The sequence below is a fragment of the Vanellus vanellus genome, assembly GCF_965231255.1.
Source record: "Vanellus vanellus genome assembly, chromosome: 12".
Lineage (NCBI taxonomy): Eukaryota > Metazoa > Chordata > Aves > Charadriiformes > Charadriidae > Vanellus > Vanellus vanellus.
Window position 1 is genome coordinate 17,636,477 of NC_138917.1, and position 24,706 is coordinate 17,661,182.

The 24,706-nt window shown below is 42.4% G+C and overlaps 1 protein-coding gene across 1 annotated transcript in view; it reads right to left on the minus strand.

Annotated features, from left to right (window-relative positions):
• Positions 1-1,837: 1,837 nt before the first annotated feature.
• Positions 1,838-24,706, minus strand: part of TOX3 (TOX high mobility group box family member 3) — a gene marked incomplete at both ends in the record, with an annotated part of 79,141 nt that continues 56,272 nt past the window's right edge. Inside the window, 5 exons of the mRNA XM_082489491.1 lie at positions 1,838-2,581; positions 4,755-4,835; positions 6,186-6,413; positions 7,752-8,021; positions 23,993-24,247. Coding sequence (XP_082345617.1) covers positions 1,838-2,581; positions 4,755-4,835; positions 6,186-6,413; positions 7,752-8,021; positions 23,993-24,247 — 1,578 coding nt within the window. The remainder of the gene's footprint in view (positions 2,582-4,754; positions 4,836-6,185; positions 6,414-7,751; positions 8,022-23,992; positions 24,248-24,706) is intronic.

Consider the following 24,706-nt stretch of genomic DNA (forward strand, 5'->3'; position numbering starts at 1 on the left):
ACTCGCAGCACAGCTACTGCAGGCAAAGAAGGCAAAGAAGGAAATAAAGGATTTCTCCTCTCTGTCAAGAGTAAAAATATACGAACGCCACTCGTAACCTGACAACCTATCGGATGCGAATGTTTCCAAATCCTTTGGTACGAAATACCTGCCCTCTCCACCCCCCCTCTATCACGTCCTACTTTTACGATAAAATAAAAGTCGGACAACTCGGGATCAGCCCGCGGCAGCCTCGGGGGCTTGTGGACAGGAAGCCCATGGCCAAAGCGGCGTATCCATCTGAAACTCCAAGATACAAAGAAAACCACCGTTTGGGCTTATTTGCATCTCTGAACGCTGCTGCTGAGAGACAGGTTCGCTGTCCCCTTCCTGCGGATCAATGTAACGCGGGGTCCCACCACCGCTCGGTACCTCCACCACCTGCTCTCTCTCCCTGAAGGAAGGCGTAGAAGCCTCAGAGAAGTTGTACGCGGCTCTTCAGCAGCGCATCTTTACGGGTACAAGAGCTGATCACACGCTCGGTTCCCATCGGTACCTATCTACCCAGTGTGTGTGATAAAAACCAAAATCCAAAAAGTTCAATAAATTTCCCAAGAAAGCGTTTTCATACGGAAACGTTTCCGGTTTTTCTATCAAAGACTTATGCCCATCGGTTTTACTGAAATGTGTTTATTCTATAGCAAGATAAAAGCATTTATTTTAGATAAGCAAAATACAAACAACTTAATTGCTGCTATCATAACTCATAAAAAAGTATAAAACAGCATAAAAACACAATAAGCAATGTAGCAATTAATAATTCATGTTACCAGTGTTTACATTAAAGCCTCATTTATGAAAACTTTACAACACATGATATGAAAACTTACAACTTTTAAAGAAAATATTTACATTGATTATTCGGTTGTGGAGTTTCATTTAAATATTCTACTGGTTTTACAGCGTATTAAAAACTCTTGCATTTTTCATCTTAGCTTTCTGTAATAACAGTTTTATTTAAGTGCATTTCCCTTTTAAAAATACAGTGTATTAAATCTGAAACTCATCACTTTGACACAGAATATAATATTCACATTTGTTCTGCAATTGGAATTAACGTAAGAGGGTAAATGTCAATATATATTTCCTTACAAACTATGGTAGGTTTATTTGGAGAAATGAAGCGAAAGGTTCATTGGGTGTCCCGGCTTGGGGGACCAACCTGCCCAAACCCCAACAGTTGGGTCAAACATTTAAGTTCAGTTGCTTGCATTTGTTTTTCTGAAGACATTTAGGAGAGAAAAAAATGAAGAGCTTTGGCAAAAATCTGTGATTTACTCTATTTTTTCATGACAAAAAAATGCCATCGACTAACTCATGTCATACAAGTATGATTGTATGAAATCCAATCATCATTTTACAGGTAGTTACAACTGTGCTTTAAGGGCTTCGTGAGTTCCTACTGCCTTGAAGTGCATTATTCACTTTTAGAGAAAGAAGGGTTGTATCATATAACTCTGAAAGGCCATTTTGCAGTCATAAGGTCCAGGTATTTATTAGGCCATTTGATTCACATATTGTAGGTAAAGCTTAAATAAATTAAAAAGGCATCACATGAAAAAGAGCACAGCTTTTTTTTCTTTTTTTTAAAACAAAATGATTTATAGTCGGCTAAAAGATGATACACAGCTACATTGTAGTTCTTTATTGCCTATCTAATAGACACTTTAGAGGATCACTTGATCTGTTATGCATCCCTGCATAACTACCAGCAACAATTTACAGTTTTCAGCCAAATATGGTTTATCCCTACCCCCACCACCACCGACACAAAGCCATGGTGCGAGATCATTTACCTTCAGAAAATACTGACCTGCGACAATACTTGAGTCTGTGTCTGAGATTGTATTTGTGACTGGTGCTGCTGGGGTGCTGGCTGGGGGCTCCCCATGGCGGGGATGGGAGAAGTGATCTGGGAGGCTACCGGAGAGTGCTGCTGAGGAGAAGGCTGGGACTGGTGTTGCATATGCTGCATTTGCTGCTGCTGCATCTGCTGAAGCTGCATGTGCTGCAGTTGCTGTTGCATTTGCTGTTGATTAATCTGCTGCTGAAGATGCTGCTGCTGCTGCTGCTGCAAATGCTGTTGCATGTGGTGCTGAAAATGCTGCTGTTGCATTTGCTGTTGTATTTGCTGATGCATTTGATGCTGGTGCAGCTGCTGCTGTTGCATCTGCTGCATCTGTTGCTGCTGGAGCTGCTGTATCTGGTGCTGCTGGCTTTGCATCGAGGGACTGACTTGAGAGGAAGGTGGCGTCGCCACCATATTTGTCCCCATAGAGCTTATCAAGGGAGCGGCAATGTTTGTTGGCATGTTTGGTGCAATGGTAACAGAAGCCACAATCTGATTCATCGGCAGTCTCATGGTTAAAGGTTTTGGAGCGATTGCTCTGGGGAGGGACTGTTGAAGAGTTTGAGGAGACGCCGACACTGTCGCGTGTTGAGAAAGAGAAGTATTCAGAATAAGGGAGGAAGACAAATTTGTGGATGCCAACGTTTGCTGAACGGAACGAATTGTCTGCGCCTCAGCAGATTCTGCAGCAGCCTGTGTTTGGAAAAGAAATTCGTCATATTTTTAACAGAAAAAACATTGTTGCTGTTTACATGGAAATAAAAGTCACAGCTACTCCGGGAGACTTTTGCATCTTTTGTTTCCTGTCAGAAAAGATCAACCAGCAATCTGAAAAAGATCACCGATCCACCACGTCACCTCTTCATCTGCCTCTCTGTGCGGTACCTCCTGTTCTTACTTGGACAAAGAACTAACTCGTGCCCCCGTTCGACACCAGAAAGTCACAGACGTCACCTACATTTTGTGGCTGAAAGAGCTAAAAAGGGCCCAACGCTTTCTATGCCTATATGTTTTCAAAACCCCCTGTTCTCTGGGAGACAAATCTGAGCAGAGGCATAGCCCCCCGGTACCAGTTATCACGGCAGAAGAGTAGCGCACAAACAATGAAATTTCTCAGACAACTGTTTTAACTTGGGGTTTTTGCAGTTCTTCGCATCTAAGGCATCAAGTCCCAGGTATCTACAGCAGACTAAAGTCCCAGGGCTCGTTGTCACAGCACCCGGCTGAATTCACTGGAAGGGGTCCAGCTGCATCGGGGGGTGCCCTGCTTAGGGAATCCTGCCCGCTTCAGGGTCCTGCAGGTTTCTGATGAGGCAAACCTGTGGGAGAACTACTGGCCTACTGCAATAAATGAGGCATTCTGGTGCCTTTGAAGGCATAGTTTTTTTAGGTATATTTCTAAATATCGTGTATGCTTAAATTAGATATATTTAAGCACCAAAGGTAGGATTCAGCTTTCGCAGTTCCACGCATCTGCATTGTACGTGACACGTAGAATAGTTGCCTAGAATCCCTCTATAAAGGCAACAAAAATAAAAGGTCTTCTCCAGCACAATTAACTGACACGTTTTAGACATTCACCTTAGAACGTGTCAAATTGTGCTGCAGAAACATCTACTCCATCCCTACTCTCAGCAACCCCCTCGGACGACAGAGCTACAGCATGGATGTCTCAAGTTAGAGCAGGTGAGACGAATACTGGACTTGGAGCGTAATTGCCACTCGCAGTCTTCCCACAGGTTACGCGGCAGTCCAGGTCCCATGGATTTGGGGAGAAAATACGATTTCTGATGTTTTTGAAAAGGGAGCTTAGAACCGACAAAATAAATTCCCTCAAAGGTATTTCGGATTCCAGCTGCCATCGAACTTAGCGTTGTGATACTAAAGGCTTTGAGAATATCATCTAAGTCCTGGAGTCAACAGAACAGCACAGCTTCTCAACACCAGAAGAAGTCTTCCAGCTTTCAAGAACGCCCGTGTATAATTTCTACTGTTGTATTTTTAATCGCTAATTAAAACACACAGCAACTTTCTGTGTGATTTACTAATGCTCTGCAGATGTACATTCAAATAAATATTCTCAGGAGTTAGATAACATCGCCTTTTCTGTTGCTTTCTTGTGATGGAAGATATTTTCATAATTGATCCTTATAAAATATTATGAGAGAAATAATCACCTTGATTAATTTTTACCCATATTTTAGGTGGCCATAAGCATATTTCTTTTTATATTATTTAGACGCAACAGGTCTACAACCGGTGTAGTGCTGCCGGTTAAAAGGTAAATTCTCAAATAAGACAGCACAGCTTTGTTGTCTTCATGAGTTTTAACTCAGGGTCCACTAAAATACTCCCCGTGGCTCACTGCCAGCGAGTCCATTTGTAAGTACTCTCCAAATTCAGAGCCACGATGCATTTTTTTCCCCTCAGCTGCAAGAAATACTTAAGCTTTGTCACACAATAACTGCTCTCCAGCTCCACGCAAAGCAAGTCTGTCTTTCCAGAAGTAGCACTTGAGGAAAAACAAAGCTCTGCGAATAGCTTGCAAACGTTAGTGTCAAAAGGTCGGTATATTTTTCATGACTGAATTTTACTTTTGTCGTGAAGCGCATTATTTTGCCTCCGTGGATAATGGAAGATGTACATTTACAAAGTTATTGTTTGGTAATCATGACTGTGCCATCAGGGAGATGAATTTTCCTTTTTGCAGAGACTAAGCAGGGTTCAAGCAGCAGCACACCACCTTGTAGAGCTTTATTACAGGAATCCTAGGAGTCTACTCTTATTCTGCGTAACACCCCCCCAATATTTAAACCCTATTGGTAAAAGCTAACTTGCATTACACTGAAGGCGTTATTAGGCTTACCTTCGAAACAAGGCTGGCTCTATAGGCTGCGAGTGCCTTCAGGTATTCCTTTTTGGCAGCTTCAGTTTTTCTTTTATATACCTATTAAAAGAGACCACAATTTCACCAACTTCAGTTACTGAAGATTTCTGCCAGAATGCTCTCAAAATCACTTGCAAAGAAACAAAAAACCCACAGACCAAAAATCCTGAAAGCACTCTGCTGTTCTATGTGCTTTTTCTTCCCTGAAAGATCTAAATATTCTTGCAGGTGCTTACAGGCTTTCAGGTCTACTCGCTGGACGTGCACCACAATTTATGTTGATTTATCGTGAATAAAAAAAGCTGCTAGAGCAGCCAACTGTTGGACAAGACTGCCTATGCACACTTTACCTCCCCAGGAAATGACGTTTTAATGCCTAAGCAACAGGGATATTAGAACACTGAGTATTTCAGGCGTTAAAAAGTATCTGAAGTAGTATAAAATAGCAAAAATAAGCCTAGGCATTTCTTTTTAAACGAATATTCAAAAATAAATACCTTTAGACAAGGCGGTTCAGAGAGCTTGGACAATGCACTTTCCCCAAACCCAGTAGGAGAGAATCCCATTGAGTTAAAGAAGGGTAGGCAAAAATGAATTACTCTGCATTTTTAATCACCAGTAAATTTAAAGCTCACTTTTAAATCATGTTCACCATCATCTGTTAGATCAGACTAAAAGTTTCCAAATGTATTTCACAAACAAGAATCACTCATATCTTGCCAGAAGGGAATCTATACGGGAATCTACTCTTCCATCGCAGCTTCCATTCGCTGTTACTGGGAGCTGCACGGAGTATCAACAGGCAAACAGCCTCAGAGGATTTTTTTATTTTTTTTTTCTCCCCCTTCAATCCGTGTGTAGGAGTTACATGTGTATAGAAAGAATAACAACCCTCAAGGAAGAACAAAACTCATCATTCTGTACCAAGTTTGAGCTGGAGATAACATTTCACACACAACAGTGTAACGAGGCACAGAGGATTGGCTTCAAAGGTTGGAAATCAACACGCTTTGTAACAAATTCATAAGGCAGATCAAAGGGAAATGGTAAATGTGCTGTACCTTCCCCTTTTCTCTTCTAACTTCTGATTAATAGGAAACAAGAGCTTTGAAATAGGAATCATCAAAAGATGGTCTTAACAGGACTCTAGGACAGTATCACCTGAGCTTTTTTACAAACTGCCCTTTAAAATTTAAAGACTAATACAGCCATTTAACACTACCTGCTGGCTCTCATAACAAAATGCTTTTTAGATGCCAGGTCTTCAGCAAGTTCAAAAATCAATGTAGCTCTACACAGTAAGAGGCCGACATCGGCGAGGAGAGTGGTCCACTCAGAGCAGAGGTAGGAGGATTTTTGCAAGGATTACTATGTTACTTCTTGTGAGACAACTCTGCATCAATTTTTTACCTGTTTTTGTTCTTCTCCTAGACTGTCCCACATAGATGCCACTATTTTTGAAACCTCTCCAAACGTCGCATTTGGGTTCTGCCCTTTAATTGCAGCCTGTGTATCCCTGAAGAAAAGGGCATATGCTGACACCGGCTTTTGTGGCTCATTGGGATCTTTCTTTTTCTTCTTCTTTGGAGTCTTGGGCTTCTTGCCAGAATCCGGGGCAGCTCTTTTTTCTCCAGCAGCCTGAGAAACAGTAATAACAAGAACAGTCAATATATGCATGAAATAAATCAGATTAAGTCCAAAATTATTATTAACAGGCTGGCTTAATAATACATGGATAAAGCTACCCTATAGGCAACATTTTGGAGAGTCCTGTTGTGCAAGCCTTTCTCCTACCCAACAGTACTTAGTCTCAGCTTAATCTCATCAGATCTACTGGAACTAAATGCCTGAATAATTACTATTCATTGTAAGCACGGCTCAGAGAGTCAACCCCCCCCCCCGAGCTTGACCTAAAAAAGTACACCCCAACGCTAATTAAGATTAAATCTATGGTGTATTTTGAATAGGCGATCTATGTTCTTCCATTAAGATGTGATTTCAGCAGTAGAGACTCAAAAGACAAGAGCCTGGAGGCATTTCCTGAGCCCCAGACTCAGACGTGGGTCAGGGGCTGAAAAACCCACCCTTCAGGCAAAAAGCAGTAGCCACTCCGCAGTTCCTATCCACCTGCAGCGAACACTCTCTGTGTCCATCACCCACCACCCACCTCCCTCCCCGGGCAGTCGGGTGCCCGCGCAGCGGCGCTGGAGGCTCTGCGTTACGGCGAGGGACCAGCCCTGCACCGACACCTCCCTCCGGCCCCGGGGATGGGGGACCCCCGGAGCAGCGCTCCCCGGAACACAGGTAACTCTGGTCCCGGTGTGCTTCTCCCGTCCCGTCCCCTCTACTGTGAACTATGCACAGATTAGTGCCGCAAGGCGATAAAGTGGCTCTAAATATACCTCTGTGATAGTCATTTTGCTTTGATATTTCGAGGATCCTGTACAATGATCTTTCCATTAACTTAATGAGAGTCTTTCACGGAACAGTCTAAATTAGGCCTTTTAAATATACTGCTATAATAACATTTGTGCTCTGGTTTTTTGATAAAATTTTCCTTTTATAACAGATTTATTTAAAGCAAAATGTAAATTAACTAAACTTTCAGGTAGAAGAAAGCTTATTTTACTTCTATCTAAACGCGTCTATATTTTATATGACTCCAGAGAATACCCAAATGACAAAACTGTCCAAAGTTGACGAGTAAAGAGATTCGCCAGATCTATAAAATCTGAAATGAATTATGAATGTATTAGACCAAATACATACATGTGTATTCTTACACTTATTATTATGGAGCTATTACGGAAACTTCTTAAGCAAAGAAACTAAACAGCAAAGGAACCGTATTCCCCTATACTGTAACATTTGTATTTTATATGGCCACATCGCAGCTGAGACGACACGGCCACGTTCATGAAAATGCAGCACATCGCCACGTCAAGCTTCCTCACTGCAGTGCACCGAATAACTTACTCGGTTTGATTCGTCTGCGTCTTCTTCATTTATAGAGCTGGATGGGGAAGGGGTGGCTGATTTGCTTGCAGGAGGGGAGGGCGAAGTGTGCGGCAAATTAGTGCCTCCTAAGTTTAGCCCCAGCTGCGCGCTTAGCTGAGACTGGTTAATGGTGGTTAGCTGAGAAGGAGGCATAATTCCCGAATGAGCAGCATCAGTCATGTGGACAATGGATCTCATAATCAGGGAGTGATCCTGGCGATACTGGGAAACCTGGGCATGACTCTGGTCCTGAAAGAGATTGAAACGGTATTTAGTGGTTAGCAGAGACCATATAGCATTAGCAGGCAGAGGTCTTTCCGCAGGCTTACAGAACTGACACTGTCAACCCGCAGTTTGCTTCCTTGCTTTTTAGTGAATTAAAAATGCATTTTTAATAAATCAAATGCAGCAACAGTTACCACACCTGCCCCGGACTTCACTTCTCCCGGGCTTGTGCGCAGGGTTCTTTTGCGGAATGAAAAGTGCATTTCCCCGTTTTCAAACATTTCTTCTCTTGATGCGGTGTGAAATACCCACATAAACAACAGGGAAACAGCCTGACTGACGGCACCGGGAAAACACCGCAACTGAGAACCCACAAACTGCTGTCAAATGCAGAACATAAACAAAACCAGGGCGGGGGGGATATATCTATATATATATAGAGAGAGAGAGAGAGAGAAAACCATCTTCCTTTACTGACATTCAATTATCCTTAGCTGTTACTAGCAGCAGTAGTAGGTACAAAGCAACCCTGTCTGAGCGGGATTTGAAAGTTGTTTTAAACGGAGCACGCTGCCCTGCCAGGTCTCGCGGGCCGACGCTGCAGCGTGCTGGAGAACCCTTCCAGCAACCCTAATCGCTCCTAAAAATCCTTGTTCGCAAGTACCACGCAAAACTACACACTTTTATCTTTAATCCAACAATCAAACACATGTGGAAGTAGCAAGCTAGGTAGGTACCAATCACCGACTTTATTTTTCTTGTACTTCACGTCTCAAACTCAAGCGCTGGCATGGTTTTGCGCCTCCTGTTTCTCGAGGGCACAAACTGTGTCTTCTTCTACACCTGCACAACGCTTACCACATTTGTAAATAAAAAGAAGCGAGACCCCGAAGGTAAACTCAACTGGAATCTGCCTTCGAACAACTCGGTTTTGTTATTTTTAACCACACATGGATCAATAGACAATGAACGGAGATTTAAACAGAAAAGAAGATTTTTTAAACAGTTAATAAATGAAGAGAATAAATAGCTCACAAATTGATTCCAGCAATCTGATTAATCCATAGCCATTGTTTGAATGCACAGAAACATGAGAAATAAATTAGATTTTGCAAACTCCTCCATTATTAATAACCCACATCGCAATTAGCAGCAGGTGCAATGATCCTTAATGAAATGACACAGAACAAAACAGCCAAGCTGGGAGCCCAGCGGACAGTCCACCAGGCTTCCACAACCGAGTGTGACCTTCCCTGTGCTCTCTTATTAAGTGTGGAAAAGCCCAAACCAGTTTTCAAAAAATCTGTGTCAGCACTGAGGAAAGTTTAGCCCAAGTGACTTTCACTTTTCTCAACTCTTCCCCCAGCAGAGGCAGTGCTTCTGTGCTCCTGGAAACCTTTTCTTGGATGGGACAAGCGCAGCCGTACAAAGCAGCAATTCACTTGTTAGAGAAGATGCAAACCCTGCCTCATCCGTCCTACGTACGAGTGCTGCAGCACAATGCTCCCCTATAGCAATAAACCATATTAATTCCAAATTTGGCATTCACGTATCTTTCTGCTGAAGCCTATATAGAAAAAAGAAATGCTTCTTAGGATAAAAGTACTTGCAGTGTTGCACCTGGACCGGGTACGGGTGAAGCTAACCCCACAAGCCCACGATCCAGATCTTACACAGGAGGGGTCACCCTCACCTTCCCCGTGCCTTCCGAGCCACGGCCAGCTGGGCTCAGCAGCCACACCGCACCGCGCTGCTTCTCCTACTTCTTCAATTCTTTTGATATTTGCAGTAAAGGAGTGCAGCCCCTTGGAGATGAATGCACGTGCCAAAAGCGGAGCACTTGATACAGAAAGATCAAAACATCAGACACATTGGCTGAAATACTCGTTTGCTTCAGGGCACCTTTCTGTGAAAATTTACTACCGTTAACTATAGGGTCATTTTGATTGTGACTTGCATTGGCAGCGGCATCTGGAAGTCATTCAAAGTCCTTTGTAAAAGGATATCCCTTTCTGCATATTACTCCATTCATTTTAGTTTACAGACATTACTTTATTGCATGAAGAAAAACTCTGCTGGTAAAGCAAAGGTGGAGTTCATCTGAATGACCTTCTCTCATAGAAATTAACTTTCTTCATTATTTTGCGGGCAGTACTTTCTTGGAGGTGTTCTACACCTAAAAGCGTGGCTTTTGTTCTCTCTCTGTTGGTACACAGCACAGCCCTCTCTGGCCTTTACACCTAGGCAACAAAATGCGATGACACGAGTTACAAACCATTTACTCCAAGTCTTGTCATTTCGGTTGCATCTATGATTTTATTGAGACTAAATTCTCTTGACTTGCACTGACCCAGAATCTAATTTTATACACAAGCCCATGAATTCTTAACCGTCCCTTTTTCTGGCGCTATGTGATGCTTGTGTGGTTTTTTACATCCACTTATTTAATTCCAGTTTTTCTTTTCTGTATCTTTTCCTAATTTTTAAGCTGCTTTTTTTTTTTTTTAATCTTAAAAACTACAGTAAAAGCTAGAAGTTGAAACAACAGTATTTTACAACTGGCTATCTACCACCAAACAGATAAGACGTATTATATAAAAGAAAGTATTTTGTATCATTTCCAATCTCTTATCATTTACATCATAAGCGCATATAATGACAAACTGTATTTTCTGCACTTTGAATTTAAGTTATATGGCTAATCAATATTAAAAAAAAAAATCACAAAGAAAGGACTGAGAATTTCATTTTTTACTTTGTGGTACAGTGTTGTGGGCCTCAACCACCTCTGGAACCTACAGAAGAGCTTTCAGACAAGGAAGCATAAGCCCTTTGTTATGTTCGCACTGTGGTTTGGCAAGTAGCAAGGAGGTAGGGGAACTAGTCAGCAGCACCATTAAAGTTCACAGCATCTGCACATGGCTCTTGAGCAAACAAAATCTTCTAAGGAGGAATCTATAATCAAGAAAACAAAATTTCCATCGATTAGCTTAACTCTTTTTTTCTCCTTTATACTACAAAGACCGATACTGAACTAAAAGGATCAGTAGCATTTGGATTTTGAAATGTTTTAACAACGAAAATCATCTTATATCAGAAGCACGCGTGGAAATACAAGTGCTCTGAAACACCCACATGACATCCTAATTACAACACTAGATGAAAACTGAAAAGCTCATGTATTCAAAATAATCCACTGAGAATACTGTGACAATTTGGGAGACTACCACAAGCTATTTTACATAAACTGAACCAGAAGTAAAAGTGATACTCGAGTATTATGAGCATTCAGGATTTTTGTAACATGATGCAAAAATGACAGATCAGTTCTGACAAAAATTCATGACCTTCTCAAGCGGGCAGAGTCAAGCGTCGATTGAGCCTGATGGGCTTTACAGTCTTGGACTGAAGCTAGGCAAAACTTGGTCATTTTCACACCGGTCAGGCAAAACTCAACCACTGGTTTCCTCCACGTGACAATCAAACAAGGAGGTAATGTGTGAAACGGAAAACCAAAGAGAAATAACTTGTGTGACTCCTCTGCAGACCAAAAGGGCTCTGTCTCAGATCTCAGATCTGCTGTTATCCTACAGGAGTGCTACCGAAAAACCACCTAAGGTATACAGACGTTTGCTGAGGGGAATGCCAGCCACCCCTCTGGTCTCTTCAATTACACACACGGATAGGAAAAGCAAAATGTGGCCCACAACGTTTCCCCCTTCTCAAAACAACTTTATGGTGACTGTATCTAGGCACGTTGGCTTTCTGCCACCGCTCTCTTGCACAGCTCCAGTATCACAGAATCACAGAATCACAGAATTATCAGAGTTGGAAGGGACCTCTAGAGATCATCTAGTCCAACTCTCCTGCTAAAGCAGGATTGCCTAGAGCACATTTCTCAGGACTGCATCCAGGCGGGTCTTGAAAATCTCCAGGGAAGGGGACTCCACAACCTCCCTGGGCAGCCTGTTCCAGTGCTCTGTCACCCGAACCGTAAAGAACTGTTTCCGTGTATTTGAACGGAACTTCCTGTGTTCTAACTTGTGCCCATTGCCCCTCGTCCTGTCACTTGGAACCAATGAAAAGAGCCTGGCTCCATCCTTCTTCAACCCACCCTTTAGATAGCGCACATTAGAAAGACATTCGGCATCAGACGCAGAAAAGGCTTCATCAAAGGAAACTGAGGGATATCTGTCCGTCAGACTGTCCTACTCTCAACTATTCTAATCTATTTAGACAGTCATGCCCAAGAAGTCATATTTAGTCATACTGCCAAAAGTCACATGGCATATGCCAAGTATATAGCTTATTTTACTTTGATTTGTAAAAGCGTAAGTTCTCAAAAATTGGTAAAATATCAATTCCTCAACAGCCACTGGAAAGCAAGCAATAGAGTAATGAAATTTAGAAAACCAAAAGGAATGTGTGAACTCCCACGTTTCAATTTGCACAGTATTATCAAAGGTGGTTTTCAACAATCGCTGTACCTGAGCCAGTGAAAGTGAGACATACCATGGAGAACTAAGGGAAAAATCAAAGTAATAAAAAAGAGTTCATTCTTCTGTTAGCAAGTCATTAAGCATCCAGTAGTTAATACAGCTAGGAATACAGCTAGTTTTTGACAGATAAGTGCATCCAGCCGATACACCGAGAGATGCCCTAACTTCTACTTGCCCTGCACTGGAGACTCATTTACCTACAGTAGTTTTATCCTGGATTCCTACCCTGACATAATTTTAATCTCTAGGAGCATTCAACATGCTATTTAGAAACATAACTAGGAAATTACTTTTTTAGAACATTTTGAGTAATACTGAAGTCTTGATTAAAATCGATGTCCGCAGCCCCCAATCATGTCAACAGGCAACACCCCCAGTAAGACGCTTTGAAGCCACGTCAGGCCCGAGCCCATGGAAGTGCCTCCAGGAGGACATGGGGCTGGGATCTGACCCTGCGCTGCCTGAGCTCGTCTTTTAAGGACAGCGAGAAATCTGGCAACAAAAATAACTGTGCAAACCCCAACATTTATGGTTACGCTCACTGTGCCCCGGTTTCAAAAGTTGACTTAAAACAGTACATCTTCTATTGCCTTAGGAATTCGTCACTGTCAATGCAACGTAAGCTGATGTAATATTTCAAAGGATATCTTTAAGTTGAAGCAAATGCACTGCAATGTAAAGACTGAGATCCTTGGTTGTGCCTGTCTGTAAATTACTCCCTTTCCTTTTGGGCAAGTCAGCATATCTCTAGCAGAAATCCTCAGTACTCTTTTTCTCCACAAGTAAAGTACAGATAAAAGAATCCATTAATCTAAATTTTTACAAGATTGGAATTCACTGCCAATCAAAACAAATCAAATGAACAGGCCGCTTTTCTCTGTCAGAGATTAAACCCATACTTAATAAAATACAAAACAGTGGCACTCGGTACTGCCACCACTGAAGAAGCGTCCTTCCTCTCCCCTCCTCGGATAATGCCATCAGTAACAGATCTGTCAAACTGCAGTTATCAGAAGATGCGCTACTTTTCTCTGCAGCTTCTTTTCTCTGGCAATGAGAAAACTCCCATGTTCTGCTTCACGTCTCTGCAGAAGAGTAAACCTTACCTAATTTAATGCCCAAGTAAAGGCTACAACAAACAATACGTGTTGGTTTGGAACAAAAAATGATGTCTGCAGCTGGATCGGTTGGTGACAGGAGGCTTTTGCGCACTCTGCTGCCTGAAGAACATGAAGAACATGCAACTTCTTGGTCTGTGTGCTCCCCCACTCCCACTACATCAGAAATTACTCTTTTCTGTTCACACAGAGCACATAAGCTCAGAGAAGGGACATGAAGAGAAAAAAACCCACGCCAAACCCAACCCAACAAGCGTGAGTGCCCACCGATGTATTCCTCAAAACTGAGCAACTATCTCCTTTTGGTCTGGCAATCTCAGGTGTCTCTAAAAATTTATCTCCTGCCATATGACAGAAATTTTTCATATGGCAGCCCCCTCCAAGTTAGTTTAACGTGGTTTATTGGAATCTTTCTGATTTACTGCCCCTTGCTTTCCTTTGGGGTCTGATCTGCCACCACCTGTGCAGTGACCCCTCGCATGGCCGGTGTTCCTCACGCTCCCCTGCGCAGCGCAGAGCTTCCTTCAGAGTGGGGGGGCGGGGGGCAGAGCCTGTCACAGGGGGTGGCAAGAGTGCTGTGAGACCCCCAAACTACGGGTTAAAACCATTTCTGCCACGGAACCACATTCGGGCATCAGGCAGCAGGAGCACAGCGAGGCCGGGCAGGGCGGCACCACCTCAGAGACGCGATTCCAAGCGAGAAGGTGCCAAGGGACAGGGCCAACCAGCCCAGGCACCTGCCAGACCGACCTCTCTAGGTCCCAGGACTAGACACCTCTGTGACACTGCCTCTCCTGGTACCGGCTCTTCCACAGCATGCTCAGCTACCTCTAACAAAACGCTGCCTTTCACGGAGAAGAAATACTAAAAGCTCACAGCAGTGCCAAAATCACACAACTACCAAACTAAGAGGCACGGGCTTTTTTTTCTGAAATGCTTGTAATTCTTACCCAAGATGCCCCACCACCCTAGCACGGAGCATTTGCTGCTTGGGAACTTCGTTCTTACCCATTTATTTTCCTGTGACCCTGTGGGTTCCCCCCACGGTCCCCAAAGCGGGCTGAAGGGGTGATGCTTCTCGCTCGCCTCCATTGCAACCGAGTCCTCCTGCTCTGGAAAGGCTTCTGCTCTTGCAGGTGGACGGCACCGTAGGCTTGCTATAGCCCTCCGCCATCCACAGCAGCTGCTACCGATGCTTTAGCATCATCGCCTAATTCACAACTTTTTGATAATTTAATCTTTACGCCATTTTGCGGAGGCATTAAAAAACAGATTCTCCCCTCTTTTCTCCCCAAACGCCCACCATGCTTTAAAGCATATTGAAGCACATTGCCTTTGGACAGGGTACCCAACAGCAGGATCCCAACGCGGGTGTGACACGTCACAGGTCTGGGCTCGGACCTCACGAGTCTCTCTGAGCACGAGGAGCTCCTCTCCAAATGAGCAGTACAGGCTCAGGTCCAGTGTGTGCAAACAGCGAAGGCACACTGCAAACAAACCCTGGAGAGGTGAAATTAAGCCCCAGAGTGAGTGTCAGATAAACGCTGTTAGCAGTTTTGTTACAACCTCCGCAACTTCAGGTGCTTCAGCTACCGAATCAAAGGCAGACTTCAAAGGCCCGTATTCTGCAGTACGCAACGCGGGGGGAGACTGCAAGGAAGCATGACAACTAACAAACGCTATCAAAGGTAACAAAAATTGTGCACAGAATTGCGGGGGGGGGGGGACACGCAAACTTGGGGCTTATGTGGCATTCGTTTGTTTAAAAATTGCTACAAGTGTTGATAGCTGTGTTTGAGGGGGGGGGGTGTATTTTTCTTTGGAGTTGGGGGGAGGCTGTTTTTGTTTGGGTTTCCTTTGTTCGTTTGTTGTTGGCTTTTAAAGCAAACCAGAAAAGGAGGTCTCATTATCTTTTGTATTACCAGACCCAGGTATTTTTTTTCTCCAGCCACCTGACAACGTAGAATAATTTAAAACTCTACAGCGGCTGTTGCTTTAAGAGGCAAAGTAGTTTTGGCAGAAAATAACCCCCCTTGTGTTCTAACACTCCTCAGGGAGGTGGGAGGCTGGGTGCAGCTAGCTTTAAATTCTGAGTGATGCCCAATTCACCGCTATCAGCCCGGGCGCTTTTAATATAAATAAATATAATAAAAAACTTATGATTCCGGATACGCTAATAGCAGACTGCACCTTCAGTCGAGTGGTGCTCATGAACTAGCGCGGCCACGCTTTGGTCGCGTGCAATGAGAAACCCAAAGGACTAGCTACTTAAACAGTGCGGTTTGTTTAAGCAACAGATATATAGGTTCTTACGGGATTGCCGGTGATAAATACACTGTCTGCAATGCACGTGCAAATAAAAGTATTGGTAATTATACAAAACGCGCAACAAAGTTATAAACAATACAGCCTGGCTATAAATGTAGGAAAGAGGCTCTCTAGAGAGATTTCTAAGTTTCCCGAGGAAGCACGCGGTATAGTCTAAGTCTTACCCAAAGGCGACCCTATGGGGGGGAAGAGAGGCTCAGATCCCAGAAGTCAAAGGCAGTCGTTGATGGAGTCCTCCTTGACTTGTTCACGATGGTGTCTTCCCTGATGTTCCCCCTTTCTTGGGCTATTTTTATACTATTTTTTACCTTCAAGGTGGAGTTTGAGTGACTCCAGTTATAAATACCTTTATTATGATTGGTGTAAAATTCTCTCACCTCACATGTAAAGGTATAGTTTACGAAAAATTCCGGGCGCAGACTCAAGGAGGAGCGGTCGCACCTTGGAGGCGGGTAGCCTTTGGGATGGAGGCGTGTTTAGGTATATTGTCATTATAATAATAATGTCATAATGTCATTATAATGACATTATAATGAGCAAAGTTCGCACAAAGGACAGCATTTCATCAAAATTTGACAAACGGTTGGCTCAGGGTAGTAAGTATGCAGCTTATCAGTTCCATAGGGCCATCTCGTTCCCACATCTGCTGTATTATCACGGGGCTTAGCCGTGGAATCTCCACCCCGCTCCACTCCCCGTGTTGCTTTGCAACCAATATTGTACCGGGAATCGCAGATGTAGTGGATTCTTCGCATACCAGCTGCGGCTGTATTCTACCCTAGAAACCTTTTGATTTTCTACCTCTCCTTAATGTGCGAACCATGCTGTATTTTCGATCATTTTAGTAATTATTCCACAAGCGACTTCGCATTTCTTTATAGCCTGAGAACTTGAAGTGGAAGCTGAGCATCGGGTAAGGCGTCCAAAGGGAAATACCGGTGGTAACAGCAGAGAATAGCAGGAATTTCAGAGGGAGTTTTCAAATGACCCAAGAAGGAGGGCGGCTGGACCCAACAAAGCCTTTGGCCAGGTACAACACATCCAGACGAGCTGCAGCATCTGCCTCATTTGGCTGGCGTAAGAAAGCGGCACCTGATTATGGAGTTTAAACTCAGGAGGCCGAATAGTTTAAAGCCACGGTCCAGGCTTAACGCACAGCTGGCGTCGACGGTCATGTACGTCCGCGTTCCTTCTGAGCTCGGTTCTTAGGAATACCAGGGATTCAGCTTCCGCTCCAGTTCCCGACAGCTTTCCCAGAGGGGTGTATCATTTTCCACGTATTCATATGTCACCTCACAATATTTTCTGGAGCTGATGGATCTTCATTTAGGCACTATTAATATACAACAGTCACAATCATTTTTCCCAGACTGTTCTGCCAACGTTACCATGTCTCTCTTCCTTCGTGCGGAAGTCCCTCATGTATGTCGATAGGTAATAACCTACTTGCACTGTTTTTTAATTATTTTTTTGCAGCAGCAGCAGCACCTGCTATTCAGACAGGTGTCTTTGGCAACCGCTTCCATTTTGTTTCCTGTGGACAGGCCCTTTCTTGCAGTTACTATGAGTTGCCTGTTTTTGAAAAGAACACCAAAATACGTTTCCTTCTCCAACCACAACAGCTCATTAACAGCTGGCCCGTCGTGCCTGTACCCATGAGAAAGGAGGGAAGCGCACGTCTCTCAGAAAAGTGACTATATTATCCACACCAAGTATCACAATGTCACAGAGAACATGAAAATCTACACACTATTAAGACCCTATTATTTAGTACGTCACCAGGTCAGCACCGCCTTCGTATCGTGTTAAAGCCGTAGCACGTAGCTTCTGTGCAGAAGCCACTGCTGTGTGTTGCCTCCAGGGTTTCCAGCCCATTGTCCGCCTTCTCCGAGGCCCCCCCGAGCTGCGCGCACATGCTCACTGCAAGGTAACTAAAAAATGCACAAATATGTCATCAGATGTAGAATAAAGGATTTAACTATACACCAATCAAACAGAAAGGCCTCCGCAAAGACTCGGAAGCTCATCAGCAAGGCCCAGAGCTCAGATCTGCGGGCAGGACCAGACTGCCACCGGGCTGAGCTGGTAGCGGCCACCAGAGCTGCGACATCCCAACTGAGTCCAAAAAGGTCGAATTTCACAAAGCGTCAGCCACCATTTGAAAGGTTCCATATACGGCCAAACATCACCGATCCGGGCCACCAGAGCACCATTTAATTTGATATTACTTAATTTTGTCCCACTGCGCTACTGGGATAAGAAGTAGAGATTAATTTTTCTTGGTACCACAAATGGTTACAAACAGTGGCGATGACCGCTACCCTTCCTGCTGGGAAAGTCCAATATAAACCAGACTAACGGCGTTGATCTAAAAAACCTGAGTTCAGTAATCCACCACAGTAATCAAAGCAAAAACAGAAATAAGAAAACCTGAAGATAATCTCTCTTCCTAGCAAGAACAGTTGCTACTCCTCTAAAAGAGTAATTATAACCTTCCGGAATCAGTTCTGTGTTTTGTATTAAAGATGACAATAAACACGTTCATAACAATAACAAGGGCTTGTTTTAATAGACCGTTCCAGGCGTTAAACACATTAATGACCCATGAAATAACTGTTTCATCTGCAACACATTAAACAATGTTGTTATAACATTGTATTAATTGAAACCTACTCCATTCTCTATAGATAGGAGATTACAGGCTGGGTATTAAAAGAGAGATTTACAAATAAGTTTCTTTGTGAAGGAAAATTAAACATACAAATTAGAGGCACGCAGTCAGGTGAGTAGTGAAATAACTGTCTTTTGCCAATTTTCAAGCAAGTTTTTAAGCTTTTATTCTCGCAAGCTCCTGTTAACCTATTCATTTAGATGCAATTAGTAATTTGGGAGTTTAAATTACTAAAAAAGATGTAGACCTTTAAGTAAAAGGCACCGCTGTTCTGAAACATGAATAATATTTCTGTTTTATGCAGCCTTTAATAAGCTGAAATTTGCAACTCAGCTCTTTAAAGCCACATCATTGAGCTGTTTATTTAAAAAGTCTCTTCTTGAAAGAAAAGCAATAGTCACCATCATGTCTTTGATTTGAGCGCAGTGCCACTCCTAAGCAGTAATGTAATTAAAGATGAGCGTATTCCGCTCTGAATTAGCCTTATCTGTGCGGAATCCTGAATGCACTGACAGCACTGCAACAATTATAAAATATAAACAGGCTCAAATCCTCATTAAATAGGAAAGGCGTTTTCTCTAGCAGCATAAGTAATATAGGGAGCAATATATGTAAAATTATCAGTCTGGTTTTGTAACATCTGTACTTTTTTGAATAAAAGAAAAAAATCAGGCTGAAAAGAGACAATTATTTTACTGTCTGTTTCTTAGATATCAGAAAGAGAATTTTGAAATTCATCAAAGCTAACCTTCTGTTATGTACAACAGGCTAAGCTGAAAAGAATGTTAACAAGTTCAATTTTCATTCAATCAGCACTACTGCTCTCTGAAATGTTTCATTGCAGGAAAGAAATAAAAATAATCTATATGGTAATTATGAGGATGAATCCCCCAGTAACTTTCAGCTACATGAAAGGTCAGTTCTATTCAAGATATTTTATCAGTCCCCTGCACATACTCCTGTCCTGTCATTTTAAATCTGAACAGCATTTTATTTTCCCATTTACAGCTACCTGCAGAATTAAGTACTTAAGCCAAATAAGAAAAAAAAAAAAAAAAAAGAAATGTTGAATGCTGGCAAAGGCTATAATAGCATGGAGATAAATCGTTCAGCTGCTCTCTCTCAAGCCTCAGGGGCTGCAGATTTTTCTTCTCCTGGTGCACTGTGGGTATTCAAAACTTGTTCAACATGATTTCATTTCATTTCAGGCACTGCCTGAGAAAACTAAATTACAGAATCAATCATACAGAAGGTCAGAGTGAGACTTCATTACAAGTATTGCATGCTTGCATGAATATCTTTCATTTATGACTGACCCAATATGTCACAATAGCTGTCTAGTAAAAATAATCCACTTTCTGAAATTGATGTACTACTGATGTCAATGCTACTCAGCAGGCTGGGCAGATTATAGAGAGGTGTTAAAAAAAGGAACCCTGAGGAGCACAAGTTGTAGTTTTACACAATTGCCACAGTTTGCAGATTAAAATAATTTTTCCATGGGCAACTCAAGAGAAAACAGCTTTAATGTAAAATATCGGGGGTTGATTTTTAATGAGGATATCGCTGTTGATTTCCACTTATTTATATTCAAGTATTTATGGGGATAAGATTTGCATCATGTAAATCCATGTGTTCTTTGAAGTCAAATGTACATCCGCACTCCGTTTTTCAGTGACTCATTTTTGAGCACCAGATTTTATTTGCATATTATTAAAATATTAAAAACAATAAAAGTGCCTCCATGTTATCTTCTCTTTTGTTGTCTGTTTTTAAATGCAGAAAAATGCTGTTAAGTAAGACAAACGTGTTGCGTTTGTCGCCAATAATAATGAAGCTAATCAGCTTTGTGACAAATAATCACTCTTTCCATAGTATGTGTATCTTAATAGTATGAACAAACGGTAACTCATCAAAATGATCTTTTAATAATTGCTAGGTCACATTTATGGTGAGAATAAATATCTTTCTTGCACCGCGAGTGATTTTTTCAATATGATAGTACATAAAGAATATGTTAAAAAGAGAATGATTTCTTCTCTTTTTTCTCCGGTCTTCCTGTGGGAAATACGTGAGACACTTGCCGAAGTATTACGAAGTAGCCGGCCAACTCCATACCCTAAGGGAGACATAGGAAAACCTTGACATAACCTATTTTTAACCATGCCTCTGGCGATTCTGCATTCACGTTTATAGGTGAACGTGTCAGGTAGTACATAGAAAAAAGCCAAAGACACACAGTATTAATCATAATTCTGTCCAAGCCCATTTTATTTTTTCAACGTTTGTGATTTAAAATCTCGTGACATTTCTTCAAGGTGAAATTCTTCTACCGGACTTTTCAACAGGGTAGGGCTACATTTATCTAAATTAAATATTGCTTACAGTAAAGCTCTCTAATGCCTCACAAGATAACCGATAAACTCAATGCAGTTCATATTAAAATAATTTAAGTTTGTATTCAGCTAAAGAAGCTTTAGTGATTAGCAATACACTGTTAATACAGCCTTTAAATAAGACTCTCCTAGTATCGCCGGATAAGAACATTGTTCTGTAAGTGTATACGAACATCATAATTGTTTTACAACCCCATCTTTAGTTCTTTCAGATATAGTAAATTCAATTGACCATGAAATGAAATTTCATAGTCAAAATGCCTCCTTTACATTTTTTTTATTGCTGCAATAAAGTTTTTATAGCTCCAAGGCAAGGTAATTCATGAAATGTCTAATTTAAAGATGAATTCTAATATTATTAATAAATATTTACCAGTTTAATAAAGTGCACATTTTTCACATAAAATATGATATAATGTTTGCATTTTCTATTTTTGAAATACAGATTAACTGCTGGAAAATTTGAGTACTAAAGAGAGCTATGTGAGTTCAGGGGAAACCTATGCAAGGACCCTCTGTAAACGTTTTTAAACTTCCCGAAGCTACCCAGCATTTATGAGCAGAAGAGGAAAAGACGACTGACTAAAATACTACGGCAGGGGCCACTCCATCTCACAGTATAAAACAAATCAAGCAGGTGTGGGCAAGTGTCCGACACACGAACCTCCCTATGTGGCTCCTCCATATCAAATCACACGATTCCTCATCAGTTCTCTGCAGCAAAACTACACACAAGTTCCCAACCCGCAGCTTTGAACTGGCGATCACCCTCGAAAACACCACTGGACTACTGGGGTAAGAGGACATGAGCTTCTCTTGATCTTCTCTTTGACCTACACAGAAACAAATTCTTACCGCTGAAGTCAACGTAAGCTATACCATTAGTTTCTACGTTGCAGGCTAGAAAAAAAAGGGAAAGATGTAAAGGCTCTCATCCAGCGGAAGAAGAGGCGAGAGAAGAGATATCTAACCAGGAGGCCTCTTCTGGTTGGAACTGTTAAGGTGATGGCGTTTACTCACCGAAGAATCACATTCAAGGAAAGGATGCAAAATTACAAGGCAAAACTGGGTCAGGTTAACAAACCGCTTGAGAGCATCGCGGCGATGCTCATACACGTACCACAACGCTGACCCAGCCCATGATATTTATTACATATTTCTGGGCAAGTTTCATTGTTTTCAGTGTACACACACACACACCATTACTTTAGTTTTCAGGCATAACGCCCCTGACTCAGGTTTTATTAGTCTGACCTTTCTTTAGTAGTCACCCCACATGTCAGCGCATACAAAATCCCACGCAAAATGGGATCTGAAAAGAAGTACCATATCCTTCAAGGCCTGTTTTAGACAGTCCCTGCTTTGTATCCAAGGAATTACTGAATTCTGCACCTCCTAAATAGCAAACGGTTTGTGCTTAATTCTGTATTAGTGCTAGCTACTCTTCATGACCTCCAAGGAAGTATTAACATTTGTAGCGAAGCCAGCAGCCCACAGAATTCCAGAGAAATGTTTGGTGCGTGTTCATTGGTAAATCTGTAATTAATTTTCACTTGCCAGAATAATAAAAAAAAAGAAAAAAAGATTTACATGAAATCATAATGAGACACCACGATGACCTTTATTGCAGTCCAGCAGTAAATCTGTGTTTTCACTACACCCAGTTTAGCAAAAGGCCCTATATAAAACAGCTAATCAGAAAAGATATAGTCGATGTAAGATATCTGTTCAAGCTAAACATTCACTCTGTCTTCAGTACGCAATACAGAAACTAATTCTAATTGTAACCACTGAGTTTAAAATGCTAAGCATGCTGAAGTGACTCACAGCTGTGTCTCACCACTGCCAGTATGGCTGTTGCTGCACAAAGCCTGGAGAAAGCCAGGCAGGGAGGTCCCCCAAAGCTGAAAGGGAAATACAACAAAAAGGGGAAACTGCCCCGGATACCCTCCCGCTGAGATCACGGCCACACAGTGCCTACAGATTCTGGGGAACACTCCTCGGTTTTGATTGTTCTAATTAACAGGAACGATCACTGGAATTAGCCTAACAGTCCCCATCACGCAGTCCTTCCCCACACCCGGATCGTTCCCTCCCCGTTCCAGAGGGCTGGGAAACAGCCCCGGGAACAGGAGAACGGGCCCGACCTGCCCCATCCGCTACGGTCAACAAGAGCACTGGACAGAACAAAGTCTCTTTATGGCCCTGTATTTCTGAGTATGGTCAAGGTAATACATCCCTATCGCTTCTATTATGAATTTAAAATAAAAAAAAAAAAAAAAAAAATCAATTTTCATTTATAAAGATTTAGCCTGTGGAACATACAGAATATAGGGAACTATATGGGTTTTTACTGCTGGCGTACTGTGTCTGGCTCCCTTTCCGAGCCACTCTCAATACTGCACTCTCAGAATAGCCTGACGGCTGTCAGATGTGGGTCCTACACTTGAAGTACAGACAAGCAAGTCCTTCTAAATGCCGTAGTTCACCCTGGCCAACACAATGGTCTTTCAACTCTTGATGCCACTGTCAACTGTATAACACATTTTTGAACTTCGGCAGCGCTTGGGATGCACGTGATGCCAATGGATAGGGGCTTCCGAGTCCATTCCCAAAATTAAAATTCTGTGTTTATAAAACCCGACTGCTTCTTCACGAGAGATCTGTTCACACGCAGAATAGCATTGCACTGTACATTAACAACCACCTTTATCTTCCTGAATCCACCAATATTAAACCCTTAACCATTTGCCAGCTGCCTTCGGGAACTGCGTAATAGCATATTATTGTTTGCTGCGTAACACGGACACCACGTGTCATCGTTCGTACAGAACACGCCTGCACGTGATACAGAACACTGGCAAACGCTTCGTCAGGCTACAACACCGAGAAATCACACAGATCTTCTGAGAGATCAGTTAAAACTGATAGATGACACCAATCCACATTACTATGCTTTGACAGACAACAGACCCGCACCTACCATGTGCAATCCGTTGCTGTGGATGACGCCGTCTTGCTCCACGAGATTTCGGGATATTGTAATAGAGGGAAGATCCAAGCTCTGGGGGGGAAACTGAGGCGTAAATTCATTTCCTTGTGCAGGCAGCTGGTCACCGAGGCCCTGAAAGGGCAGCAGTATATCTGCCATCCCCAGCGCAGGGTCCGACTCGGGCGGGGGGGTAATGGGTGGGATTTCGAACTCCTCGTCCCCGAGGCTCGGCGTATGGAAGGTCTGCTGGAAAAGGACAGGACAAGGCATGCCACGTTAAGGCGCACCGCTCTCAGCAACCACCTCCGGACCTGCGGTCCAAACCTGGTTTAGTTCTCAAAGGCAAACTCTATACGCAACACATTTTTTAAGTTTCATATACTGAAGGGGTTTGTGGATCATCCTGATTAAAGATTTAAGTCTCATTATCATATGGCTTTAATGGAGTATCAGTATTAACAGTTTTTTAATGCGTACTTAATTAGCAACATCTGTCTTTGTTGTTAGTCTGCATATCAGCTACATTGGATTTGGCTGTATAACAAATTGCCACTTTATTGATATGTTAGTAAAATAGCACAAACAGCTTACGCCATTCTCATGCTTCATAAAATACTGACAATTTTGTGGCACACCCCCCCCATTAATTCAGCACTGACCATTCCACATCTTTTCTTTCCTTTTTATCCGCTAATAAACACGAAC